The sequence below is a fragment of the Polychytrium aggregatum genome (assembly GCF_025602895.1).
Source record: "Polychytrium aggregatum strain JEL109 chromosome Unknown BJ171scaffold_14, whole genome shotgun sequence".
In the NCBI taxonomy this organism is placed as follows: domain Eukaryota; kingdom Fungi; phylum Chytridiomycota; class Chytridiomycetes; order Polychytriales; genus Polychytrium; species Polychytrium aggregatum.
In genome coordinates this window covers 854,686-878,115 of record NW_026516216.1, presented here as the reverse complement: position 1 = coordinate 878,115, position 23,430 = coordinate 854,686, and the positions used below count along the sequence as shown (strand labels likewise).

Here is a 23,430-nt window from a genome sequence, read left to right as displayed (position 1 = left end):
CCGCAGCGAGAGCGCGCTCACGAAAAGTGCAAAAAAATGCGTGCCTCGATGCCCGGCTTGCCTTTCGTCTTCGTTCGGCCCTCCGTGTTTCGACAGAAGCGTCGTCAAAATGGCTTTCCTTGGTCAGCCCATCCGCCGGGCCCCCAGCACTCTCGCGAGAACTGTTCGCTTCGTCGTTGCCCGTAGAAACAAGTCCATCTTCCCCCCCAACATCTCCTCCCTGAAGGAGCTGGGCCGGCTCCAGTCCAGCTACCCTCAGGCTCACCCCGAGCTCTTCAACAAGATGAAGTCTTTCTACCAGAACATTCCCAAGGGACCCAAGCAGGCGTCTGCTGCCAAGACCTTCTGGGGACGCTACTACGAGAACTACATCGCCAAGGACTCGTTCGTTCCCGTCTTGCACTTCATTGGCCTGATGGTCCCCGTGGGCTTCTACATCTCATACTACAAGGGAGGGTACGTACCCGCTGTTCCGGGCAGATAGCGCAATCGATGGACAGGCACCATGCCGGCGTGTATATGTGTTGTCGAGCTGGACCGAGCCATGGGAGCCATGGGAGCCGCCAGCATATCATGAGATGCAGCGATCTTGGGATCACATCAAGTCGCATATCGTCGCAATCGGCCACTCGATTGCTCGGGACTCGGACTTGGCTCTGGCGGATCGATCAAGCCAAAGGAGGACAGAGGATTGTGTCGTGGGGCCATCCTCCTGTCGAGAACAATTGCCCTTGTCCGTTGACCGTCACGGGAACGGCAGGGTCGTCCGAGCATAATACCCAAAGCGTCGGTCGATGTCTTGGCGCGGGCGTCGCCGAGCCGATTTATGGGCTGACATGTCATCCCGCAAGGAATGCAATCGAGACTCGCTGCCTTTCCTATGAAATCGCTGACAAGGCCCAAATGCTCTGTTCTGTTTCGCCGCGCGGCCACCCATACAGACACTACCACCCCCGCTTCGAATTCCACTAATGGTCTGGACTGAGGTATGGTGATTTCTGATGGCGGTGACTGCACACCTCACCGGCTGTATTGGCAAGCGGACATACGATTTCGATTGCTCGACGACGGCACCGGCCTCCCGCGCTGACTCGAGATCCGCCGCATCTCTCTCTCTCTGTTCCCTGTCGGTAATCAGGATCCCACCTGTTCTTTAAAAGCAGCAGTTTGGAGCGGAGGCCTGCGTCTCTGTGACCTGGACCCCGCCAAATACATGCGGATTCCATATAACATCGGCATGAGCCCCTGAATGGCCCTTGTGTTTAGATCCGTCAATTTGAGCATTTATGAGGGCATGCTTCGATCTGGTTTGCCTTTCGACCCATCGTTGATTGCCAAAGTATATATGTGCAGTTCAGGCTGGCTCACGGCAAAGCAAAGCTTTGATGCCATCGCTTATGAGAGAACGCAGGGGGCAAGTCCTGCTGATCGGCCGAGGCCATCGACGGCCTGGTTGTCGCCGAGACGATGGCCATCCGCAGCACGCTTGTCATAAAACCGGGCGGGCTGGCCCGCCTTTGGCGATGCGCAGCACCCACACAGCCAATTCATTCGGTCGAATGAAATCAATTAGCTCCCTGCTCTCGCTTCTCCCTCTTTTTCGCATCCGCGCCTCGCTGCCAGCCAGGCAAAACCCCCAAAGCAAGACCACCCGCCTCTGGCCTCGCCGCATCATCCCGTTCGAGAACCTGCGAGATATAGCAACCATGTTCCGCCTTGGCTCTGTCGCCCGCCGCTTCTCGGCTCTCACTCCTGCTGCCCGCGCCGGCTCGGTCCGACACAACAGCAACTCGGTCTTTGCCAGCGATAACTTGAAAAAGTTCGTGCCCAAGGTCGAGTTCACCGATTCCACAACCCTGGGCCAAATCTGGGACGCCTGCTACGTCAAGTACAGATACCGTCTCATCTACCCCGTTATCGGATGGATTGGTGTCCTTTACTACTTCCTCTGGATTCCGTAAGTTGCCCAGCCTGTCCTCCGTCTTGGGGAATGCCTGCTCCCGGCAGTCTTGACAACAAGCAGCAACTAGGACTGGATGGCCTGTCGCTCTCGTCCCGAAGCGGCCTCCGATGGTGGTTACCATCCCTGATCCACTCGAGTCTGCCTGCGGGCAACCACCCAAGCTCTCGTGGCGCGACCGCAAACACTCTGCCCGGGGGGCCAATTCGTCAATTTGTAGTCAAGGCATGGTTGTGATCGCCTTGGTCCATCCGCCATCGTGGCTGGACCTGGGTTGTTCGTCACGAAGAGAGAAGCGCCGAAGTGTCACAGTCGCTGTGCGCCACGTTTGAGACGATTATTACTGCCAAGAACCATACAAAGATTTGCACTGGACGACGATGGATCGGTCATTTGGGATCGACCGGCAGATGCAGCGAAGCCACTGTTGTGCCTGTCCATAATTCCCCGACCAGGACTTGGCCGAGGAATCGCTTTTATGACCAGCCTTGGTGTGGTTGTTCGACGGCTCGAGGACACAGCCTTGCCTTGCAGTCTTTCATTGTGCCAAAGCTGATCCGTGGCTACTGCTTCCATTCCTTTCGATTTGACATAGCTACATCCCCGAGTCGGAGAAGGTCGCTGCTGCTGAGAAGGCTGAGAAGCTCAAGGCCCTTGAGTTCAGACAGAACTAATTTGCCCGTAATTTTCATCGGCATACACTCGCAAATGCCGATAATGGCCTGTTCAAGAAGCACCGGGCGCTTGCCGATATTTCCTGGTGATCTCTGTCATCATTGAGTGGGAATAGAGACGCCATCGACCATGCCTCTACGCCTTCGCTGTCGATCACCTATTCCATGAGACTGAGACCTCGATTGACTGTGTGGCTTGGGAAGCATGCTGCCATACTTGGCAATGGAGTAAGCATCAAGCCTTTCTGCATAAACGCAGCCATTCCAGACCAAATTGCCTCTCGTCGTGGAGAATCGTGTGGAGAGTATGGCTCGTTAATGCCTTCGCGTCCGATGACGGAGCCGTCTTTGCTGTGAAATGGATGCACCTCATTTGAGTGCAGCAAGCCAGCGGCCAGGTGCATGGGGATGGGCCTGTCGAGAATTCGACACGCATATCGACGGCCGCTCTCATCGCACGAAATGCGTGAATCGGACATTGGCGGCTGTCGCTCGACCTGCGGTGCATCGACTGTAGGCCATGACCATCACCATCGAAGAGTCGTCCTCGTTCGCTGTTGTCACGCCCATCCAATCGCCACGCCCGCTGCAAAATCCCAGGCCGCCTCCTCCGCCGCCTGGCTGGTTCTTTCTCCAGCACACACCTGATCGTTGCAACTCTCGGACCGGCTGAGCTGCAAAATGGCCTCTGTGAACAGCGGCGTCGAGAAGACCCTCAGCAAGCTCCAGAAATCAGGTACCGCAATCGGCTGCCCTTGGCGTCGATAGTTGTCCGCTTTAGATGCCTGGACACCTGCGATCGGCCTGGTCCCCTCGATCTCCTTGCTCCTCTCGAACACCCTGATCCCCTGATCATCTTGATCCTCTTGATCCTCGGAGCTAATTTTTCACCTACTTCCGCATCTTGCTCGCTACATAGTCGAAGATGGCAATTACTACGAGGCCCATCAAATGTACAATTCAATCTGCCAGAGGTATGCTTGTCGCTCGGCGCGCAACATAGGCATCTCAGCACCTCGGTCAAGATCCGGAGTGCACGTCGCCTTGTCAATCCTGGGGTCGCTCTGATGTCTCGGCTTTTCAGGTACTTGAAGCAGAGAAAGGTCCAAGAAGCTGTCCGACTGGTTCATTCTGGAGCACTCAACCTTCAGGCAGTGCGGGAGTTTGGCAGCGCCCTGGATCTATGCAACCGCCTCTTGGAGATCTACGACGGCCAAGGCTTCGAGCTCAATGACCAAAACCGAGGTAGACTTTGAGATCGATTAGCCGAATGTGGCCTTTTCGTAGTCCGTTTGTAGAGCCAGCTGTGGTGTTTATAGATTTTAAAGGCAAGGCTCCACGTTCCCTTCGACTGCCGAAGCGCTCCTGGTGGAGTTATTTGACGGCTTTCCAGTGGACGAGCCCAAGCTGAAAGATTTTATCAAGTCGTCTCTCAAGTAAGAAACCCTGCTGCAGCTCGATCCACTGTCCTCCTCAGTTTGCATGTCCCGTGCTCGATTCCAGAGTGATCCCGGTCGTTTCGGACCGCACCTGGCAATCCCAAGGACATTCGCGGCCTCCCCTCTGTTCACGTCTTCCCAGACAACCGGAGCGGCTCGACTGTGTTTGAACCAACTGTATGCTATAGAGTGACGGCAAACGAAGCGATGATGTAGCTATTGAATATCGATTTGTGGCCCAACCCTAGATGGTCGACCAAGGCCGGGGCTCCTGCAACAGGCGACCCAGTTCTTCACCATGTATTTGGATTGCGCTTCTATCGAGGTAGGAACACTATGCATAAATCCGAGCGCTGGAATTGAAGACTAGCTGAGAATCAGATTGCCTTCAACCACGTTCTGGACGAAGCTGAGCTGACTCACCAATTCACCAATTCACTCATGAACCAATGCACTCATGAACCAATGCGCTCATGAACCAATGCGCTCATGAACCAACGAACCAACGAACCCATGTACCAACGACAGAACGCTACTATTATGACGCTGAACACCACTTCCTTCAAGGCCCTTTGGAAAGTGCAAAGGCAGCCGGATACATGGCTGCGGAATGGTCTCAACTCGACACCCATCTGGATCCAGCATATCCCATTGCACGAACGGCTCTGGCGTAGGTGGCAGCAGCAACAGCGCAAATCCACGTCCCCTTCGATACCCATCGTTCTCTGCCGCCCCTGGTGCCCATTCTGCGGCTCCAATTGAACTATCCCAATTGCATTCCCCACAGTGCGCCTTTCATCCAAATATCTGATGCTGTATCGACTGACGTAACTCCGCGCCTGCATCCTATAACTATGTGCATTGATGGTATTCCAACCTCACTGCACACTGCACGCCCACAGCTTATTGGCAGTGAACAAACCCTCCTCAGCTTCGTCTGCTCTGGACTCTTATCTCCAGAAACTTAACTCCGAGCCCCAGGGTGCCAAAGTAGATGCCGACTCTGTGTCGATTCAACTGCACCGCTCTCCCCTCATCAACTTTATCAAGTTTATTCTTATGGCCGTGGAGAGGTCTGTCAGCGCCTCGAGCGAGTTCCTTCGTATCCGTGCAAAGTACCAGGACCTCCTGCAAGTGGATCCCGCGTTCACTGTGGTGGGTATATAGCTCCTATCTCCTGTCAAACCCAATGCAGAGTATGGGCCAAGTACCATCTCCCGATCGCTAGACACCTCTCCCGTCCGTCCGAGTTTGGTCGTACCCGTCTCTCTTTCTGATTGCACAGGTTAAACCTCTACGTGTGCTTGTCTACATTCGTTCTAATTCGATTTGGATCGATCCACAGTATGTCGACAAAATTGCGGCCATTTACTTTGACTTGGGCCCAAAACGGCAATCCAATCCATTTGAGGAGATTATGAGATCACTCCTCGGAGGCGGCTCTCAGCCACAAACGTCCCGACGGATCGGTGGGGGGATATAGGTGCCCCTCCTGGCCGATCCAACCCAGCAACACACCAACGTGCCCGAGGATTGGCCAAGACTGAACAATATGCAGCAAAGTCGCTGCAGCCGCATTCATTGCGCAATTTCGGTGTACAGCTCGGCAACAACTTGAGCAATAAAAAAGCCTCGTGGGCCCTGTCCAACCGGGATGGCCATATTTCGAAGGATGGCCTTCCTTCGCGCTCGACGGCGAAGCAGCGAGTCTTGGATCTGCTGGATCTGCTGATCGTTGATCGTTATTTGCTCAGATCCCGGCTCTTGCTCGACTGCGTTGACTTGGTCCGCAACCCGAGAAAGATCTTGGTCCGATGTGGATGACGGAGTTGATGAGCCTGGTGGCTGTTGGCCCTCAGCAGAGGCACTGGCACTAGGTTCTGCCTTTCCGACGGCTCTTGTGAATGTGGCCCATCCCACCTGCAGGGTGTTGATCACGTCTCCGATTTCGTCCTCTAGATCGGCGAGGTCTTCTTCTGTCAGCTCCCCTCCAAGCAACAGGCTCTCCTTGAGACGCTTCGTATCTTTCGCATTTAGTGGATTGGGCTTCCGATGCAGCTTTCGAGCCCTCATGAAATCCGAAACGCCCGGCGGAGCGCCGCCTCCAAAGACCAGCGAGCTCTTGGCCTCATCTTCGGCCAACTTCAGCTTCTCCAGCTCTCTCTGTAGTACCAGCCTTGCCTCTTCCTCTTTCTTGTTGAGCTCTAGTTCCATCAGCCGGAGATACTCCTCGGTTGACAAGCCTCGCTTCACACGATTTTCAGCCCGATACCATTCTGGGAACATGGACTCGATTTTTTCTTCCTCGTGGCCATAAGTGGCATACATTCGAGGGAGAAGCGTCGAAGGCACATGTTCGTTAACCAGCTGTGCAGTGACCGGATCACACTGAGGCGGTGCGGGAATTGCCTGCCGGAGGTACTTTGGAGTATTGTTGGTGATCTTGAAAGGAAGCCGCTCGAGACATTCACTCGGAATCTCGCTGTCCTTGCTTGAGGCGTCGTCTGTATGCTGAAATTCCTCGAGGTGAAACATGCGAGAGTCTGGGAGATCCATAACCTGCTCCACCATCTCCTCCAGCCGGTTGAAGTGATTGCTTGGCATGTCGTCGGCGTCAAGCGTCAGAACACCACGAATGCTCTCAACGGTGAGGGTGGCCTGAATGACCGACCCGGTCGATCGCCTCCGACTCGGCAAATAGTCTTCGGGCACAGTTACATGCTGCCCAATCGACAAACATCGTCGGATGGATCCCACGCCAGGGCTGGTCTCTTTAGTGCTCCCAAGGTCTTCAGCAACCTCTTTGCGTTGCCATTGTACCGGCTTGATATTATGTCTTCGGTCTCCAAGTGAAATTGTATGGCGAAGGCGAATCAACTCTTCGCTCAGTGCCGTTGAGATTTCCTTAGTTATTTACGATGATTGATTCGATTGAGTTGGAGCAGGCCGATCTAGTCATGTCTCCTGTACCGAGACACCTGTCCACCCAATATTTACCTCAATGTTCCCTGCGGATGCTGTGCTCCGAATTCCGATCCGGCGGCAAATCACCACCAGGCTATTGAGAAACTGCTCTATCGCCGACACTGGGTCTGATGCGCAGCACCTGAATATTGTATCTGTTAGATGAGCATCTCACGCCTCGCGCCATTGGGATGTGCTGTCGTTCATATTCGGCCTCTTACAATATCGGGAGTCTCTGGGGACAATATTTGTCGAGTTTTGAAAAATACCAGCCAAGCCTCCACTGAAAGGGAGTCAGACAAGCTTTAGCGATTGTGGCCTGAGGGGCTGGCAGGTTTGAAGCTGCTGTCTCATCGCATCGACGGGGTCCGTTACTGCGAGACCAACCTTTCTGTCAAAGGACAGGCCAGAGTCCAGACAAATGGTATTGATTGAAGGGTCATCCATGAATCTCATCTCGGGGTGCGCAACCGAATTCGTGACCAATATCGCCCGCTCTTCCAGGTCCGGGGTATCCTCTCTGATATCATCTGTCTTGGAGTCCACCTTGACTTGTGTCTGGCAGGGGGCGTGGGTATCCGTCAAATGTCGGTTGTGCACACAACAGTCTGAGACTCCGAGTCTCTGCAATCGTTCACAATAACCATCCTGGCAAATAGAGTTGTCGATTTGCACGACCGAGTGGGGTCGAAATCGCCGCGCTCGGCTCACCATATCAACAAAAGGCACGCGGCTGATATATCGAAGGTTTAGACGGCGCCCCTGATTGCGGTTGAAATATATGAGCCCGTGCTTTGTTGTACATCCAGCGGCCAAAAGTGCGTTCTGGTGTTGAACCAGGGGGAATGAGTAGTACGGATCAAAGCCGATGCACCAAATGGTTCGACAGTCCTTTGGCGTGTGGAAGCGTTGACCAAAGCCAGAATAGTAAGTCAAGTGGGCTTGCGTGCCCCAGTATCAACTCGTTGCACTGAGCAACAAATGGCGATTCCTACCACAGACGGATTGTCCCATGCTGCAAACTTGAAGGAAAAGTATCCAAAAAGGCCCTTTTCAAAGCAATATCTTCCCAAGGATACAGCGGCGTCTTCCAAGTCGGCCATGAAGCAGGTCTGCTGTGGAATGAGGGCTCCCCAGTTCTTGTAGACACCCACGGTAATCTAGAGTAGTGGTACAATCCCATTCAGACACCTCATACGCAACCAATATACCCTTCCAATCGCCAGCAGCCTGACCCCAGTCGCCATTCCGGAATTCGCATACTTGATCCTGATTTCCGAGAACTTGCACCTGTCCTGAGGGACAGATCATAACGTGGACAATAGGATAGCGCATATTCTTGCCATCGACGCCTTGTCCGAGCGGCGGAGTGGCCTCGACTATTCCTCCCGATTTCATAAAGGCCGTAAAGTAATGTGACCAGGATCGGTAGATGTTTGGGGCTGAAACAACCACGTGAGACGAAAGGCCCTCGAGAACTTGAGTAGTCGTCGATCTGGTCGCCAGAAGAAACGTGCCCTCTTTCGACTGGATATGCTTTGTATCTGTCAGAGTCGTGGATGCAAAAATGCCATTTTATGACTATAAATGAGCTCCAGGAACTGCGGCCAGTGATAAACGATGCACCAACGTTCAAGAGATGGCGCTCGTGCCGGGTTGAAGCAACCACTGCTCTGGCGGGACCGAGTGCGTTACCGCCTGGTCAGCTTAGTGGTATAACGAACTCACCTATATACGCTATTCCTCGACTCTGCATAGATCCATCCATTTTGAATATCCACCTGGTGATTTGTGGGTTTTGTGATACCAATACAGACATGTCGTAGCAAAGTTCCTTGAGGGAGTTTGGAGCAACAATGGCTTTGTGGGTCCGGAGATGAAACACATCGGCGTGCGCGTTAGCCATGCAGTTCTCGGTTATTACCTCTGCTTGTGAGATGTGTTGTTCACGACAGCCCGGGGATTGTGACAATCGTTTGCTCATTATGGCTGTATCGGCCATCATGATTGGCGATAGATCCAACCTTTTCTACTCACCCGGCGCCAGGTTTACTGGGGCCCCACGAAGCATCATCCGCTGTTTTGTTTTCGAAGTGAACAGCTCCATGGCCAGGGTTGAGGCCAACAGCGGCACCTTCAAGATCTGCGAGTGGCGAAATGGATGCTCACTAGGTCATATTTGGAGCAAGTCTCCCATTTTTATCTCACATTAGGGATCATCAGTTGCAAGGACCAAGTCGACCATGTAAATCTATCCATCGCCAGAACTTACTGCACTAAGCTCTATATCTGCCGTCCCCATGACTCCTGGCACTATGTATGCCTTCTGGTCTTGAGTTAAATCTCGGATTTTCTGTACCGCGAGCGGACTCATCAGGAGCATAGCTGTCAGCGAAGAATTGGGGGTAAAGAACCGTGCATTTTCCGGAACAATTATGTGCAATCTTCCTTGGGCCTGCAGATCTGCATAATCTAGACAGTGTCCAGCTGGCGGATGGATATGGACGCTTCAGTGATGTGCCGGGTCAGGGCAGTGTACCAATGGAACCCATGGAATCCAGATACGCATATCTTCAGTGTGAAGCCATTCTAAAGCCGCCGATGACGACTACAATTACCGAGTACATCTTCAATTTCCTTCATTTGGGTCTCATCCAGTACTGGTGAAACATATATAACGCTGATGCGGGGATCAACTAGATCCAGAAGCCTATCACCATGCATAAAAGTCGGTCGGTTCTCCAGCGAATTTTTGTTACGAGCGTCTTGGTATTCTCAACAAGCATACCTTCCACACTGCATCCTTTGGAAGGGTGCGACGAAGTCAAACTTTGATCTATAGCTTCTGTTTGTAACAGAAGGCAGGTGGATTGCAATCCTGTGGTGATGAATAGCACAGAACCAAGTAGCTGAGTACGGTATCCGAGTTCCCGAAAGCTAGGAAATCGGATATGTTCGCGATTCAGGGCCGCCACATTTGATGATATTGAGTCTCTACCTGTTATTCGACTCATAGTCTGACGCCCATTGCGCTCGAAGATTATCGGCGAGCTGCAGACACTCTTGATGATAGTTTGATATCCGTTGCTACAGTCAAGTGCATGGTAACGGTGAATTTGGTTGCATGCTCCCTGGAACTGTCGTCATCCGGTTCGCCGACCGCAGCATATTTTGACGCTACCTGTCCTATTGAGTCCAATATCAGTCGCTTCTTTTTTCTCCTCCAATAAAACATAAACAACTCAGCCGCACGGATGTGTCGGATGACATCCAAGTGAATCTTGCGAATCATGTGCCTTTTCAAGACAGATGCAATCTTTGCTGCTGCGGCCTGGCGACCGCAGCGCCCCTTGTAGCGTTGACCCGGAAGACGAATGCATGCGAGCACCTGAATGTATGGGGTGATGTTTTGTATCAGTGCCGGCTTCATATTGTGCCAACCCTCAAGTCAAGTGGCATCATGCGACCTCTGATTCAACTGTAATTTGGGCCGCATGGCTGCGCCGTGAACAAACAGCGGTCGTCTACGAGGTTATTGTCAAGCCCATAGGGAATCGAGCATACCTCCTCTTTGTTGATGATGCAATCGATGAGTTCCCTTCTTAAGAGCGGGCATAATATTGGTCGACGCAGCAATCGCTCCACCTGAAATATTCCTATTTCTACCCATTGAACTGCAACAAAGATCAGCGTGCATCGAACGCTGTCTCACGCCATATCACTCTGGTCCATGTATGCTCAGCCGTGTGTGCATATGCACCGTCCACCGCTTCGTGCTTGCCTGCGATTACTCACGTGCATAGTCTTTGCAAAGATCTTCCAGTTTGTCTAATACGGCTCGAATCGATTCTGGGGTAGAAAATGATTTGGTATACTCCACAAAGTAACGATATTGTGGCGAGCTGGAGACAGCCATTCCCATGGAGATCACAAAAGAAGAGTACTTGACACTTTCTCTCTCCGACCTGGCCATGATGGAAGACCGTGGTGGCTTCAGTGCCGATACCGGACGGCTGCGTATGGGGGTAGCTAGCCTGGAATCACATATGCCGACTGATTATGAAAACATACGGCGCTTAGTCACAGTAGGAGCCAGTTTAGCGGCAACGAGACTATCTCTGGCTGCCGGATAGTCACAGGTGATTGACTTGTGCCATCCGACATGCACCATCCGCAGCACAGAACGATCGCCCACCATCGCATGTGATCCGAGTCGAATGCACCCGCTTTTGTATCTTGCGCACTCTTGATACGAAACATCCTCATAAACACACGCTTACAAACCTCCACTAAGAGCAAACTTTAGCGTTGAGTCGCTTTCGATGACTGGGGTTACAATTGGGCTTCCAGCCGGTGGGATGCGCACAAATTGAGGCCTGGGAAAGAGAGGTACGGGCGGCCTTGGGGGCTATCGATTCCATGTGAAAGGATAACATTGTTTCAAACCCAGGCCAGTGTTTATCAATCATCGAGTCGCCCTCCCCCCGAATAGGCATAGATGGCCTGTTCGCCGGCCGAGCACCACGCCAGCATTTACCTCAGGCTCCTTCGGCTGGAACTTCAAACTGGGTCTATACGAGACATCGAGTCCCTTCTCGAAGACCACATCGAATTGCTCTGAGTGCGGGTGAAGGTACTTTTGCCGGAACTGGAGGAGCTCGTGACTCCTCAAGGTTTTGGAAAAATCCGCACTTGTTGGGTAGATGCCGTGCTCAATCAAGTGATAAACACCCTGTGGGAGAACATATGGTTCTGTCGGCTTGGTCATCTGATACTTTGTCACCACGATGAACAAAATCTGTATCAAGCACCATCACTCTACGTTCTGGCCACCTTTGGATCGCACCACTCGCCTGCCCACGACGGCGATTGGCCATGCTTCGACTACATCCTCCTCCATTGATGATCTGTCCTGCCGGCCTCATAACACATACTTGCGCAAGGGGTACGCATTCTTCGGCACCAGAGGTATCTCGGAAGCGCCCATGCCTTGAATGCGCTTGTTCAGGATAGATGTGCGCCACTTTCAGAATGCCCGTGCTTGGCCTCCTTCGGACTGGCGCAGTGGATACGGGTGCTCTTGGCCGCACGACTGTAGCATCGCATGTGTGTGGCCGACTCAAGTTCTATAGTTGAGGAAATGATATATGCTCTTCAAATCAGACAACGTGGAGTGTGCGGCTCAGGACCATAAGGACGCGGAGCTCTGAGCTTCGGTCCGAGAAAGTAGGATCTCGCTGGAGAGTCTGCCAACCGGATAATGGGATTTCTTGTCCATCGTCACTTGCGCTTGTCGTGTTCACACGACCTTGTAACTGCCCTGGCACTGCCTTACCCTGAGACTCGACCTTCCGGATGAAGCACTTGCTGTACGATGAGCAGACAAAGCCTGCGGGCCTGTCATTTGTCCAATGAGCTTCTTAGCTTTTTGGAGTTCCTGAGAATGCTATACCACTCCTAGTTTGATCCGCTCTGCATGTGGGTCAAGCACACTCTTACGGTAGGATATCTGTATACTTGATGTTTGCGGTGCCAGCGCAGCGCAGATGGGATTGTGATCCTTTGAAGGATCACGGCTTGGTCCACTGGGCCAGTCGGCTGCCCCAGTGGAGGAAATATCAATATCGTTCAGGAGACTTCGCTGAATGGACTGTCGAACCGCCAACTGGTAAGCTATCATTGCTTGTGAGTACATTAGCGTGCTGCTCTGGGAATATAACCCACATTGGCTGACGATCGACGGGAGAGTTTTGGTGGAGCACTTGAGGGTGCTACCATGGATCTTAGGCTGAACCGTTGCTTCTGTTGGGCATTCGTGACCTGCACACAGGGTGCAAATGTGACGGATTTTGTGGATCGCTCCAGCATTCCCGAAGCCGTCGTTGCACGAGGCAGCAACCGCTGTGACGTTGCGGCGTCTTCATGGCCCAACTCCTGCATGCTCCTCCACCTGCGTGCAAACAACGCATCCGTGGAGGCATCGTCCATTTTGTGCGGCGTTGGGTACGGTCGACCTGACCCGGGTGAAGCGCTCAGGTCAATCGCTCGCCTCGGCACCCCAAGTAATCGCAAGTGAAGCATATTCTCCGAGGAATTGTCACGTGGCGCAAACGACGGGTCGATTCCCGGCAATGACATGCGATGCGACCTCGATGTGATCGGGGGTGTCTCGTTCGTTTTGGAAATGCTGAGCCGTGGCGGCCAAATCCACCGCCGTCAACCCCAAACCGAAGCATGATCTGGTGCTCAAGAACATCAGCACGTTTGCTCACAGGCTTGGGCCGTGCGGCTCGCACTTATGCTCTTCCGGCCTGGAGGCCAATCCAGCTCTTCAACCGCCTCAGCAGCACACCCTCGAGCCCCGAGATCCGACTGGCCGACATTCGTAGCCTGTACGATTACCTGCTTACGAGTCCCGAAAACGAAAAGAAGCTGCTCCAATGCATCGAGCGAGACCCTGGGCTTCGGGAGTCGTTTTCTCGTCTGCAGAGCCTCTGTGGAGCCGATGCTATAGCGCAGATCTTTGTTTGCGACCAAAGCGATCCGGCCATCCAAGCCCAGGCCGAGGCAGTCAGGCAACAGCTACGTTTCTCAGGGATGTTGCAGCACGCCAATATCGTTGGGCCAGCTTTCCACAGCATCTCAAACAGCCAGAAGATCAAGATCGTTTCAGGGGTGATTCCGCCTCATCGTGTCGGGCGGGGCGTTGTTGTCGATGAAGCAAGCGAGCGCCATCTCCAGCGAATTGAGCCCCTGTACAATGCCATGGCCAAAGTCACCGACTTTTTGGGATCCAAGATCGAGCGATTCCGGAACACCCGCAAGGCCTTGAGCCAGCGCAAAGACTAGCTCCGGCCACCGGGCTCTGCACAAGGCCCTGTAGTAGAAACAGCATAGCGGGGTCGTTTCGCTCGGACGGATGATCACCACGGCCAAGGCCGATGTTCAAAAGAGGATGATGCCTGCGATGCCTGTGATGCCTGCGACGGTGCCTGCGACGGTGCCTGCAGGAGCATATATTGGCAAACATCGAGAACACGATGGTTGATATCTGAACGGATGCCAAAAAAAAAAAGTACAGCACCCGCCGAGTGAGGCTCAGTGCCCCCCCCCCCTCGTTTGTTGGTCTGATGGTGTGGGTCGGTCTGGGAATCGAAAGGCCGCAGCCCCGCGGATGTGTTGGGTGGGCAGAGCGGCCCGGTCGCCTGCATCCCAGCCCACAGGGGGATTGCCGCTGGTTGTGCCAAACGCCTTTGCCCCGATCTCATCCGCCCCCATCCTCCTCCTGCTGCCTTTCCTGCTCGCCGGCCATCGCTATTCGGCTCCAGACCGCTCGCTTCTCCGTAAGTGGCATCGGCTTTCTGCCCAGCACCCATGATTCCGCTGCTTTCGCCACTTTCTACACCCATCACAGCCGGCGCCGTCCCTCGCTCTTCTCTGCCCTTCCTCGCCTATTGGCCTATTGGCCGCTGGCCGATATCTAGTCGGCGGCCTGCGTCTCATCCGAGCAAAGGCGTCATCAAGCGCCATGCTCTCATTCAACGACGCCGTCGACAACCATCCTTGCCGGATGGATCCTCGTCCTCGCTGCCTAGTGGGCAATGTCCTGTCTGAGCAGCCAGGCGCATACTGTTGCCCTCCCAAATCTCGTCCCCAGCAGTCCCTGCTCGTTTTCGAGACCGCTGATTCCTAACGGCCAAGCACCTGGGCCGGACGAGCCCCTGTTCCAACCCCCTGTTCGTGCGTTGCAACCTCGACTCACTGTGCAATCCGCTCTGCCTTTCTGTTTCTGCTCTTTCCACGATCTGGCTGTCTATCCATCGACAACCTGGACAATTCTGCCTGCGCTATCTACTCGATGGCACAGCTTTCCGTGCATCCAAAACCAGCAAGGCAAGATGGGCGCCATTTATTCGATGATTGCCAAGCTCTGGAACGTCAACCGAGAGGTTCGGGTTTTGATCCTGGGCCTCGACGGAGCCGGTAAAACCACGATTCTGTACCGCCTACAGCTTGGCGAGGTGGTCACCACGATTCCGACGATCGGCTTCAATGTTGAAACGGTCCAATTCAACAACATCAAATTCCAAGTCTGGGACTTGGGCGGACAAACCTCGATTCGACCTTACTGGAGATGCTACTACGCCAACACCGATGCCATCATCTACGTGCTCGACTCTGCCGATAGGGAGCCTGACCGAATCGCCTGTGCCAAGACTGAACTTGTCAATATGTTGGCTGAGGACGAGCTCAAGAGCTCGGCGCTGATAGTCCTTGCCAATAAGCAGGACCTCGAAGGTGCACGAAGTGTCGCTGAAATCTCCGAGCACCTCGCCCTGACTGATTTGAAAAATAGGACCTGGACGATCCTCAAATGCTCTGCAAAAACCGGCGAGGGCTTAACAGAAGCAATGGAATGGCTAGCCAACTACGTTGGCAGCCAGAAATAAGCCTGTCGATAGATCCCACGATGTTGCCCCACCCGCCACTCGGAGTGATAGCGGTTCCCTTATCATTCATCAGATTGTTTGACTCGTCTCTTCAATAGACGGCCCTGGCTGACATGTCTGCCTTGCGGCAAAAAAAAAAAAACGCTGATGCACCCGGTACTTTAGGGCTAGAGAAGAGGGAGCTGGGCTGATCCACATTCCGATGATGGGCGATCGATAGCAGGGGTCGAGCATCATCCGGGCTGAGATCTGCTGGCGAACCCGGCAGACTTTATTGGTTCATCGCTACCATTTCCATTCCCAACTCAACCTCGCATATCCAGCCGTCCGTGTCTCCGGGCAATCGTCAATGCTGTACCAATCGGTGGCGGTTTTGAGCGCAGCAACAAGGGCGGTTGGCTGACAGCCACAAATCGAGGTGGAGTACCCTTGGGTGAGAACAGTGAAATCTCCAAGATGCTACGGACATTCGATCAATCAAAGTATGTATTCAACAGCCAGAGAGAAAGCGGCTGGTTGGTTTCGATCGGATGCTCTATGCCAAATGGCGCAAAGCATAACAGGCCTGTTCATTTGTACATGATCACTGGACAGGCATAATGGAACTGAAAGACGGAAAGTAGTTCGCGGAGGGATCCGAGTCACCGGCCAGAACGGCCAGCCAGAACGGCCAGCCAGAACGGCCAGGTCCGAGACCAAGCCTGCAAGGGGCACCCGATAGGACGGGCTTTACAATATGTTGCACTTTGCATTTTTCACCACTGTGATAATCAGAGCCAAGAGCCAAAAGGTCTGGTCGTGGGTCTTGCTGACTTCCTTGCCGGCGCGGCTCTGCAGTCTCTGGTTTTCGCCGGTCTGATCATCTTCGTCCGGCTCCTCATCCAGCTCCTCATCCAGCTCCTCGTCCAGCTCCTCGGCATCATTGCTGCTGACTTTGGCATGAATGTCTCGGCTCTGGCCAATATCGGTATCGAGAAATCGATAGTCCAGTCGAACACGATTGTCATCGACATCTTCAACATGGATATCGTCATCGTCAACATGGACATCCCGATCTTGCTCGTTGCTGACTCCGCCATCGGATACAAGCCCAATCGTCGTGCTGTCGGGGCTGAGGCCCTCGTTGTTAGGGCAAGAAGCTGGCGAGCTTGATTCGGAGACAATCAGATCACCGGTGGCGCCAAGCTTGTTCAGGCTGACCTTGAGTGCCTCTTGAAGACTGTCCTCCGAAACATCGGTGGCCTCGTCTGAGTCGAAGCCAATGACGTCGAAGCGCTTGCGGTCAGGCGATTCCTCAACAATGCTGACGATTTCTGTCACTGATTTCACAACAGATTCAACTATTTATCCGCAAAACACAGCAGCAGCACCGCAGAGATTAGAGACGGAGCCACCAGGACCATGACATGCTCTGCTGGTTCACGCCAGTACACCATCACACGAGCAGAGATACTGCCTGTCTCACGCCGGTTTGCTCAACAAACTGCAAGGCACATCGAAGCGAGTTACCGACAGTATGCAATAAATTGCCTTCTGTCTTCGTGCCGCGGCGAACATACCTATAGGCTCATGTTGACTTTCCGATGGCGCCGGCTGGACAACAGGCGTGGTGGCTGCAGTGTCGCTGGGTTTCAGAACAAGAATGTTATTGACGTTGCCGCTCTGATCAACCCGGAAGTTTTCGGTATCGTCGTGGGTCCAAGCGCCGTCGACGATAAACTTGTAGAGGATTGTATCCCCGTCGCTTGAAGTGGGTGGCGGCAGGTCAATGATGCTTTCGAAGGTGCCGTCCTCCTTCTTGGCCAGGACCAGGGTCTGCAGTACGGGGTTGGAGAAGTTGCGAGGTGCAGATGGGATTTAGTCGTAGTCGACCGATAGCGGTAGCCCCCGAAATATACGCCCTGAGCAGCCCAAGGAACTCCCGCGATAGGTCCAGCGATGCGGCTGGGGACGCACGGCGATGGTGGCGACGGTACGATAGGGCGATGTGACGATGGGACAAGCATAGTTCCTCAGACCTTGCTCCACTGGTCGAACGTCCCGGTGACGATGACGCTTTGAGGACCAGGGCGCTTCCATCTGAATGTGTAAGAGACCATCTTGGGTGCGGAGGGTGTGGTCGGCAGCCTGGAGATGCGATGGCGGCCTGAAGAGGGTCGATGATGCTTGCGATGCCGGTCTGGGGACCAGGCGCGTTGCAAGCGAAAAAAACCACCCAGGACCTGAACACCCGCCCCGTGCCAGTCAGCGCCGTCACGCCGACACACCCTGGCCAACGCCGATGCAGGGCTCTTTGGTGGCCGCATGGTGCTCGGGGGGGGGCGACGAGCGGCGAGTGTCGTGTGGCTCGTTTGATGCAAGCAATCAGATGGATCGTTGTTGGGCGACAGATTCGCTGCGGCTGCCGATTCAGTGCAAGCATGTCCGAGACGGCATCTCGCTCATTGTCCTCGGTGGGCAATACGACGGGCAGAACGGGTAGTCGATAGAAAACGGCCAGCCACTCGTTACGAGTGCGGCCACTCCAGCGCAGCTATTTAGCGGGCCCGCTGGCCCGAAGAGAAGGTGTCGCCGCTCTCGTTTGTGGGCGATTGCTGGCTTGAGGGGGCGTGGAGAGTCATCGTCTGGAGAGCCCGCTGATGCGCAATCCGTGTTTTGACTTTGATCCTCGGAAAAACCCCACCGATATCTTGATCTCGGTGCAAACCCCCGCTTCCGTACAGCGCTGGTCAAAAACCAAAGGCTGCCGGGAAGCGTTCCCATCAAGCCCGTCCCTCGAATATCCGTCGCCATGCTCGCCTGGGTCTTGGAAAACGAAACGACAGCCAACATCCTCTTCTCGTCGACAGCCGCCATCACCACTCGCTCGTTAACTCATCCGCTGGACACGATCAAAACTCGCATCCAATATTCGCAGCATATTTCCTCTGGAGCGCCTGGGCTCGCATCCTACTTACGGTCCAATGCCAATCTGTCGCTGTACCGAGGTCTTGGCGTCTCGTTGATATTCTCCGTTCCAGCCCTCACGGTGTACTTGACTACGTACGACGCCCTCAAGCATAGGCTTGGTTCATGGTACGGCCGTGGCGGCGGCGAGTCGATTCTGGTGCATGCCGCTTCGGCAGCAACAGCAGAGGGGCTCAGTGGTCTGTTGTGGTAAGTTCAGGTCCGAATGAGCCCGGCTTTGGGTCTTACGCCGTTTGTCGTCTGGCCCTCTATCAGACGACACCATCCGCAGTTGATGGGCAGCCAGGCCCGATGAGGATAGAGCGACACAGCACAGGAGATAGAGCGACAAAGTATCGTCCCTCAAACGATCGATAATTTGGGGCCCGGCCTCGTTAATGGGCCGTGCGTTTGTAACAGATCGCCATTGACTAGACTCGTCTTCGAAACGCCGCCCAGGACCCCCATGGAGATCATGAAGAACAAGCAGCAAGTCAGTGTGCTTCGGGCTCCGTCGGCACCGGCCGAGTCGACTCTATCTCTGGCCCGCTCCATCTATAGAACAGGAGGAGCTGCGGCCTTCTTCCGGGGCTATTGGCTCAGCCTGGCCGTGTTCATGCCATACACGGTGGGTTCGGGAGAAATCGATCAAAGCCCAGAAACGATAGTCTGAGCTACGGGTGCCTTTCTCCAGCCCGCATCGATGCTCTGCGGGCGTAGCCGTTGCGTTAATGTACCGCCGGTGCAGATGGACTCATCAAGGCTGTCTACTCTCTAACCCTTTGGTAGGTGAGCTATTTTGTGACATATGAGCAGCTCAAGATTGTTGCGCATCGAGCCCTGGGCCACCCGGATATCTCTACCGGATCCAAAGTGCAGAGCGGAAGCACCACGGCGCAGCCGCCTCTGCCCTTCTCTGTCTACTTGGCATGCGCGGCAGGCTCCGGTGCGCTAGCCGGCGCCATCAGCAACATCGCCGACGTCGTCAAGACCCGAGTGCAAGTCGACGGCACCTCGGCCTGGACGGTGGCGCGAACAATGTGGGTCCAGGAGGGTGGCTGGAAGGCCTTCACGAAGGGCATGGCCGCCCGCATCCTCTGGGTTATGCCGAGTGTAGCCATCACGATCACCATGTATGACATGCTAAAGGACTGGCGAGCCGGCTGGCTGGAGCAACGGCAATCCTCGGAGAACCGATTCATCGACAACAGGCCTCGGCCTCTATCCTCGACTTGAAGCATATTCTCAAAGCCAAAGTACGCCAATTGCAGTGCGGCCGCTTACGAATACACGGCCTTTGCCGAAGCGAGACTCAGCATTCCCAAAACGAAACGAGACATTGCATTTTCTGGGTCCAGAATACACCCCGATTCATCGTGGCCAACCAGCGTGTCCAAGGAGACTGATATTGTGGTTGCGTTTGCGAGTGTCCGGTGGAAGTAAAGGGGGGAAGGGAAGGGAAGGGAAGGGAAGTCCATTGAGCCCACAGATACAGGTTGCCAAATGCCCTGAGCAGCCCCACCACCACCAGAGACGTCCAGGACCCAGAACTCACGGCGAGGGAATGGTTCGGGACCAACTCCTTGACATCGAGAAATCCCAGAGCTGCACAAAGGGCCGAATCCATATGGCATCTCAAGACTGTGCTTCCCCCCCTCCCCAAGCCAACACCAAGCGGCATTGAATTGTAAACGGACGCAAATGACACTGTCCGATTCGCTCTGGGCATGTGAGAATCGTCCATGCGACGGAATCTCCATCTCCCGACGTGCATGGATTGCCTCGCAGCAAGTCGGCAGCTCCTCTGAGAAAGCGGTCGGTCTGGTTCGATACACACACGAACTCCATGTGGCATCGGCTCCATGTCGGGAAGTATCTCGAAGCATCGATCAGCTCTGGGTGCAAGGCGTGGTGGGTTGGGAGCGGCCATGATGTGCGGAAAAATGACTCGGCCCATGAACAGCCAATTGGGGTCACATCCTCTCCTGGGCGTCTGTCCCAGGGAATCAGTCCAACAAGCCCACGGGCGGCCAGGAAACGCTATTGCTCTGCGCCTGCTGCGCCAGCGCCATTTCTCCGCGGATTCGCACAATACACCAGCGACGAAAAAAACGGAGGACAGGGAACCCGGGATGGCGATGGCCCAGGCGGCTACAAAATGGCCCGCCGGCTTTTCTTGCCGCTGCCCGCTCTATCCAAATTGCCCCTCGTCGATGCCGCCTCACAAGATCTCGTCAACGGACAGCCTCGAGACTCGGGTTGAAAAGACCCTGGTCATCGAGGACGCTACTGATGCTATCAAGAAGCTCGGAGCTGGTCCTCAGCCGCCAAGCACCGACCAGCTCGACTATGAGAAGGGCACTTCGACCATCGCCTGGGTGCTCAAGATGCTGTTGCGGTTCAAGAGCGCCAAGGATCTTGTGTCGACGTAAGTCGAGGAGCGGCAGCCGAAGCACTCGTCGTCATGGCTGAAGCATTCGTCGTTCGTAGCCGAACCATGGGCTACGGTTCATGCTCACCAGCAGCACATCCAGCTGACCATTTGCCAAATACAGCCGCCTGTCCCTTCCAACCAATCTACTGCACCCCACGTCGCAGCTGGAGTTCTGGGTCGGTTGCGGCAACTTGTATACTCTGCATCCCGGGTGTGGTATCTGATGGCGGATGCTTTGTCGTCATCAATGCGATGCACGAACCAGACGCTCCTGATCGTTGCGCCAGGGCTAACTTGACCGCTGCCTGCATTAGAATTACAACGATCGCCCAGATCTCATGGCAAGGTACAGCGCTGGCTGCTATGCACCGCCCATCGAGCTGCTGCCGAGGGAAGCTAACTGTTCACATATGCCTTGTTCTTGTGTCTATAGCCTCAGCGATCCAGAGGACAGCCTGGACCGATTCCTGGGTGTTGTTCGATGGTGGTATTCCAAAGACACAAAGTGGAAGGTACGTGGCTGCAGGGGGCTGTTGCAGTGGGTAAGTCCAGATCTGCGACTAACTGCTTCGGCCATAGACCAATACGATGTGCAAGCCCTTCAATCCGATTCTCGGCGAGCGCTTCCTGTGTGAATGGAGGACTCTGGTCGCCCAGCCCCCAGGCCACAACGGCGTCGTGGAGCCCAAACACGTAACGGTGCAGGGAATTCAGGAGCAGATCTCCCACCATCCCCCTGTGTGCGCGTATTATTACGATTGCCCAGAGAAGGGCGTGGTCATACGAGGGCTCGATCAAATCATGGCTCGGTTCACCGGCACTCGTATGTGTCTGCATTATTCCAGCATCCGCTGGCGAGACCCTGCATCTGCTCGTGATTTGTCGCTGGGTGTTGCATCGATGTTGCTGGATCAACCACCCCCACGCGCTACGCCCCCGTCGCAACTAACCCATGACTGCCCTCGCTGGCCTGCCATAGAGCTCAAAGTTGGACCCGGTGAATGCAACCACGGCATCTATGTGACGCTGACCAAGCGAGACGAGGAGTATCTGCTGACTCACCCGTGGGCCTCGGTGGCGGGGTTCATTACGGGCTCGCTATACATCACCGTTTCGGAAACGACCGTGATCGTGTGCCCCAAAACGGGGCTCAAGGCCGTACTAGAGTACAAGCCCGAGCCCTTTTTTGGACGCCCCAAGTTTGCGATTGAGGGCAAGATCTTCCGGCACGACTACAAGGCGGACGAGGGCCTGACAGAGAAAGAGCGAAAAGAAAGTGAGAAGCTTGCGAAAATCCCCGAATCACTGGTCCTGGCTACGGTGTCGGGACAGTGGAACGGAAGAGTCTACTTCCGAAAGACCGGCGAGGATGTAAGTGAAGGACTCGCCCGGCTGCTTTGTTGATGCCGCCAGCATGTTCGATAGCGGATCGCACCGGCAGACACACAGGAATGTATCTGCTCCTAACGGATCTTTGTGTCAGCACGACACCCTGCTCTTCGACATGACCGAGTCCGAAGTGGCCAGGAAGATTGTCAAGCCTATTGGCGATCAGGACCCGCTTGAATCGCAGCGAGTTTGGGGAGGCGTTACGAGTGCCATGCTGGAGGAGGACTTCCAGACGGCGACGAAACTGAAGCGCCAGCTCGAAGATGAACAACGTGCACTGAGCCGCGGGCGCAACGAGCCCTTTGTCTCCAGCTATTTTCGGTTTGAGCTACCGCCGTTGGAGCCTGCAACCCCAGAGTCGATTCGGTCGATGGAGGGCGGCAAACCCTATCTCAAGTAGACGATGGAAGCAGCTGTGGTGATTTCAAAACAGGACACACCGCACTTGAAATAAACAGAACACCGCTTTTTGCTTGGCTGGTCAGCTTTCTCTCTCCCTCCCTTCTTTTCCTTTCTTTTCGCCATGAATACACACCCATCCGCCCCTCACGATGACCATGTGTGGCACTCGATCATGACGCTACTGCACTGCGAGACAGCCATTTGATCTACAGGTGGGGGGGCAAGGCTGCCACCGTCACCGGTGTGCCCAAGGATGCCGTCCACCATATACAACTTGTTCGTTTCGTTATGGGATGGCCGCTTATGGCTTCCATCTTGCTTGCCCAACGGATGCGCTCCGTCATCCGAAACAACAACATCAAGGCTTCCCACGGTCCCACCACCGCATTCCCACACTCCCCGCGTTGCATGTCCCACACGGAGCCGCGGGCCAATCACGGCGTCCGTTGCTGCCCCAACTCTGCGTTAGATAGCCGTGACAACGGCCTGCCCGCAGTGTCTGCATTCGGCCCCGCCGACTCGGCAGTTACTCGGCCTTTTGCTGCCGATCTCGCCTGTTCTGTCTTCCGGGTCTGCAGTAGCCACATTCTCCGGGCCAGTCAGTGCAGACTATCCATCGCACCCGTTTGTTGTGATCCGATCTGGTGCCGGTTCTGCGAATCTTCTGCTCTCTCTGCTCCTCGCATTCGGACGACCAGCGGGCCCCAGAGCAACTCCCACAGAGACTGCGTCCTCCGGACAGTCCTCTGTCTTTTGTCCTCTGTCCTCTGTC

General features: G+C 54.6%; 9 protein-coding genes across 9 annotated transcripts; 7 read left to right on the top strand and 2 right to left on the bottom strand.

Annotated features, from left to right (window-relative positions):
• Window positions 1-61: 61 nt before the first annotated feature.
• On the top strand, window positions 62-1,464 carry BJ171DRAFT_501210 (uncharacterized protein). The gene is made up of 3 exons (XM_053110659.1): window positions 62-456; window positions 942-986; window positions 1,139-1,464. Exons 1-2 carry the CDS (start codon window positions 110-112, stop codon window positions 970-972), a joined length of 378 nt encoding a protein of 125 aa, XP_052967781.1. The 5' UTR covers window positions 62-109; the 3' UTR covers window positions 973-986; window positions 1,139-1,464.
• Window positions 1,465-1,648: 184 nt separating this feature from the next.
• BJ171DRAFT_501208 (uncharacterized protein) lies at window positions 1,649-2,908 on the top strand. The gene is made up of 2 exons (XM_053110658.1): window positions 1,649-1,957; window positions 2,556-2,908. Exons 1-2 carry the CDS (start codon window positions 1,707-1,709, stop codon window positions 2,632-2,634), a joined length of 330 nt encoding a protein of 109 aa, XP_052967780.1. The 5' UTR covers window positions 1,649-1,706; the 3' UTR covers window positions 2,635-2,908.
• A 325-nt stretch (window positions 2,909-3,233) lies between these two features.
• On the top strand, window positions 3,234-5,781 carry BJ171DRAFT_64991 (uncharacterized protein). Its single transcript, XM_053115800.1, has 8 exons — window positions 3,234-3,370; window positions 3,554-3,608; window positions 3,719-3,879; window positions 3,995-4,070; window positions 4,322-4,398; window positions 4,602-4,743; window positions 4,976-5,228; window positions 5,419-5,781. Exons 1-8 carry the CDS (start codon window positions 3,316-3,318, stop codon window positions 5,554-5,556), a joined length of 957 nt encoding a protein of 318 aa, XP_052967779.1. The 5' UTR covers window positions 3,234-3,315; the 3' UTR covers window positions 5,557-5,781.
• On the bottom strand, window positions 5,652-11,937 carry BJ171DRAFT_598350 (uncharacterized protein; the record flags this gene model as incomplete). Its single annotated transcript, XM_053114836.1, has 14 exons — window positions 5,652-6,731; window positions 7,425-7,595; window positions 7,749-7,799; window positions 8,033-8,197; window positions 8,301-8,532; window positions 8,855-8,897; window positions 9,075-9,180; window positions 9,310-9,524; window positions 9,656-9,747; window positions 9,826-9,882; window positions 10,036-10,124; window positions 10,219-10,425; window positions 11,575-11,769; window positions 11,926-11,937. 14 exons carry the CDS (start codon window positions 11,935-11,937, stop codon window positions 5,652-5,654), a joined length of 2,715 nt encoding a protein of 904 aa, XP_052967778.1.
• Window positions 11,938-13,146: 1,209 nt separating this feature from the next.
• Window positions 13,147-14,151, top strand: BJ171DRAFT_501204 (uncharacterized protein). Its single transcript, XM_053110657.1, has one exon. It carries the CDS (start codon window positions 13,179-13,181, stop codon window positions 13,884-13,886), a length of 708 nt encoding a protein of 235 aa, XP_052967777.1. The 5' UTR covers window positions 13,147-13,178; the 3' UTR covers window positions 13,887-14,151.
• A 784-nt stretch (window positions 14,152-14,935) lies between these two features.
• BJ171DRAFT_474180 (ADP-ribosylation factor-like protein) lies at window positions 14,936-15,487 on the top strand (the record flags this gene model as incomplete). The annotated part of the gene is made up of 1 exon (XM_053108732.1): window positions 14,936-15,487. The coding sequence occupies one exon, from the start codon at window positions 14,936-14,938 to the stop codon at window positions 15,485-15,487; it is 552 nt and encodes a 183-aa protein (XP_052967776.1).
• A 566-nt stretch (window positions 15,488-16,053) lies between these two features.
• Window positions 16,054-18,035, bottom strand: BJ171DRAFT_64934 (uncharacterized protein). Its single transcript, XM_053115799.1, has 3 exons — window positions 17,506-18,035; window positions 17,047-17,302; window positions 16,054-16,827 (listed from the first exon to the last, which is right to left on the bottom strand). The coding sequence occupies exons 1-3, from the start codon at window positions 17,791-17,793 to the stop codon at window positions 16,217-16,219; spliced, it is 1,155 nt and encodes a 384-aa protein (XP_052967775.1). The 5' UTR covers window positions 17,794-18,035; the 3' UTR covers window positions 16,054-16,216.
• Window positions 18,036-18,278: 243 nt separating this feature from the next.
• Window positions 18,279-19,669, top strand: BJ171DRAFT_423077 (mitochondrial carrier domain-containing protein; the record flags this gene model as incomplete). The annotated part of the gene is made up of 3 exons (XM_053107578.1): window positions 18,279-18,643; window positions 18,893-19,061; window positions 19,223-19,669. The coding sequence occupies 3 exons, from the start codon at window positions 18,279-18,281 to the stop codon at window positions 19,667-19,669; spliced, it is 981 nt and encodes a 326-aa protein (XP_052967774.1).
• An 846-nt stretch (window positions 19,670-20,515) lies between these two features.
• Window positions 20,516-22,803, top strand: BJ171DRAFT_501194 (uncharacterized protein). Its single transcript, XM_053110656.1, has 7 exons — window positions 20,516-20,861; window positions 20,989-21,043; window positions 21,182-21,213; window positions 21,301-21,379; window positions 21,447-21,690; window positions 21,847-22,238; window positions 22,351-22,803. The coding sequence occupies exons 1-7, from the start codon at window positions 20,566-20,568 to the stop codon at window positions 22,654-22,656; spliced, it is 1,404 nt and encodes a 467-aa protein (XP_052967773.1). The 5' UTR covers window positions 20,516-20,565; the 3' UTR covers window positions 22,657-22,803.
• Window positions 22,804-23,430: the final 627 nt, after the last annotated feature.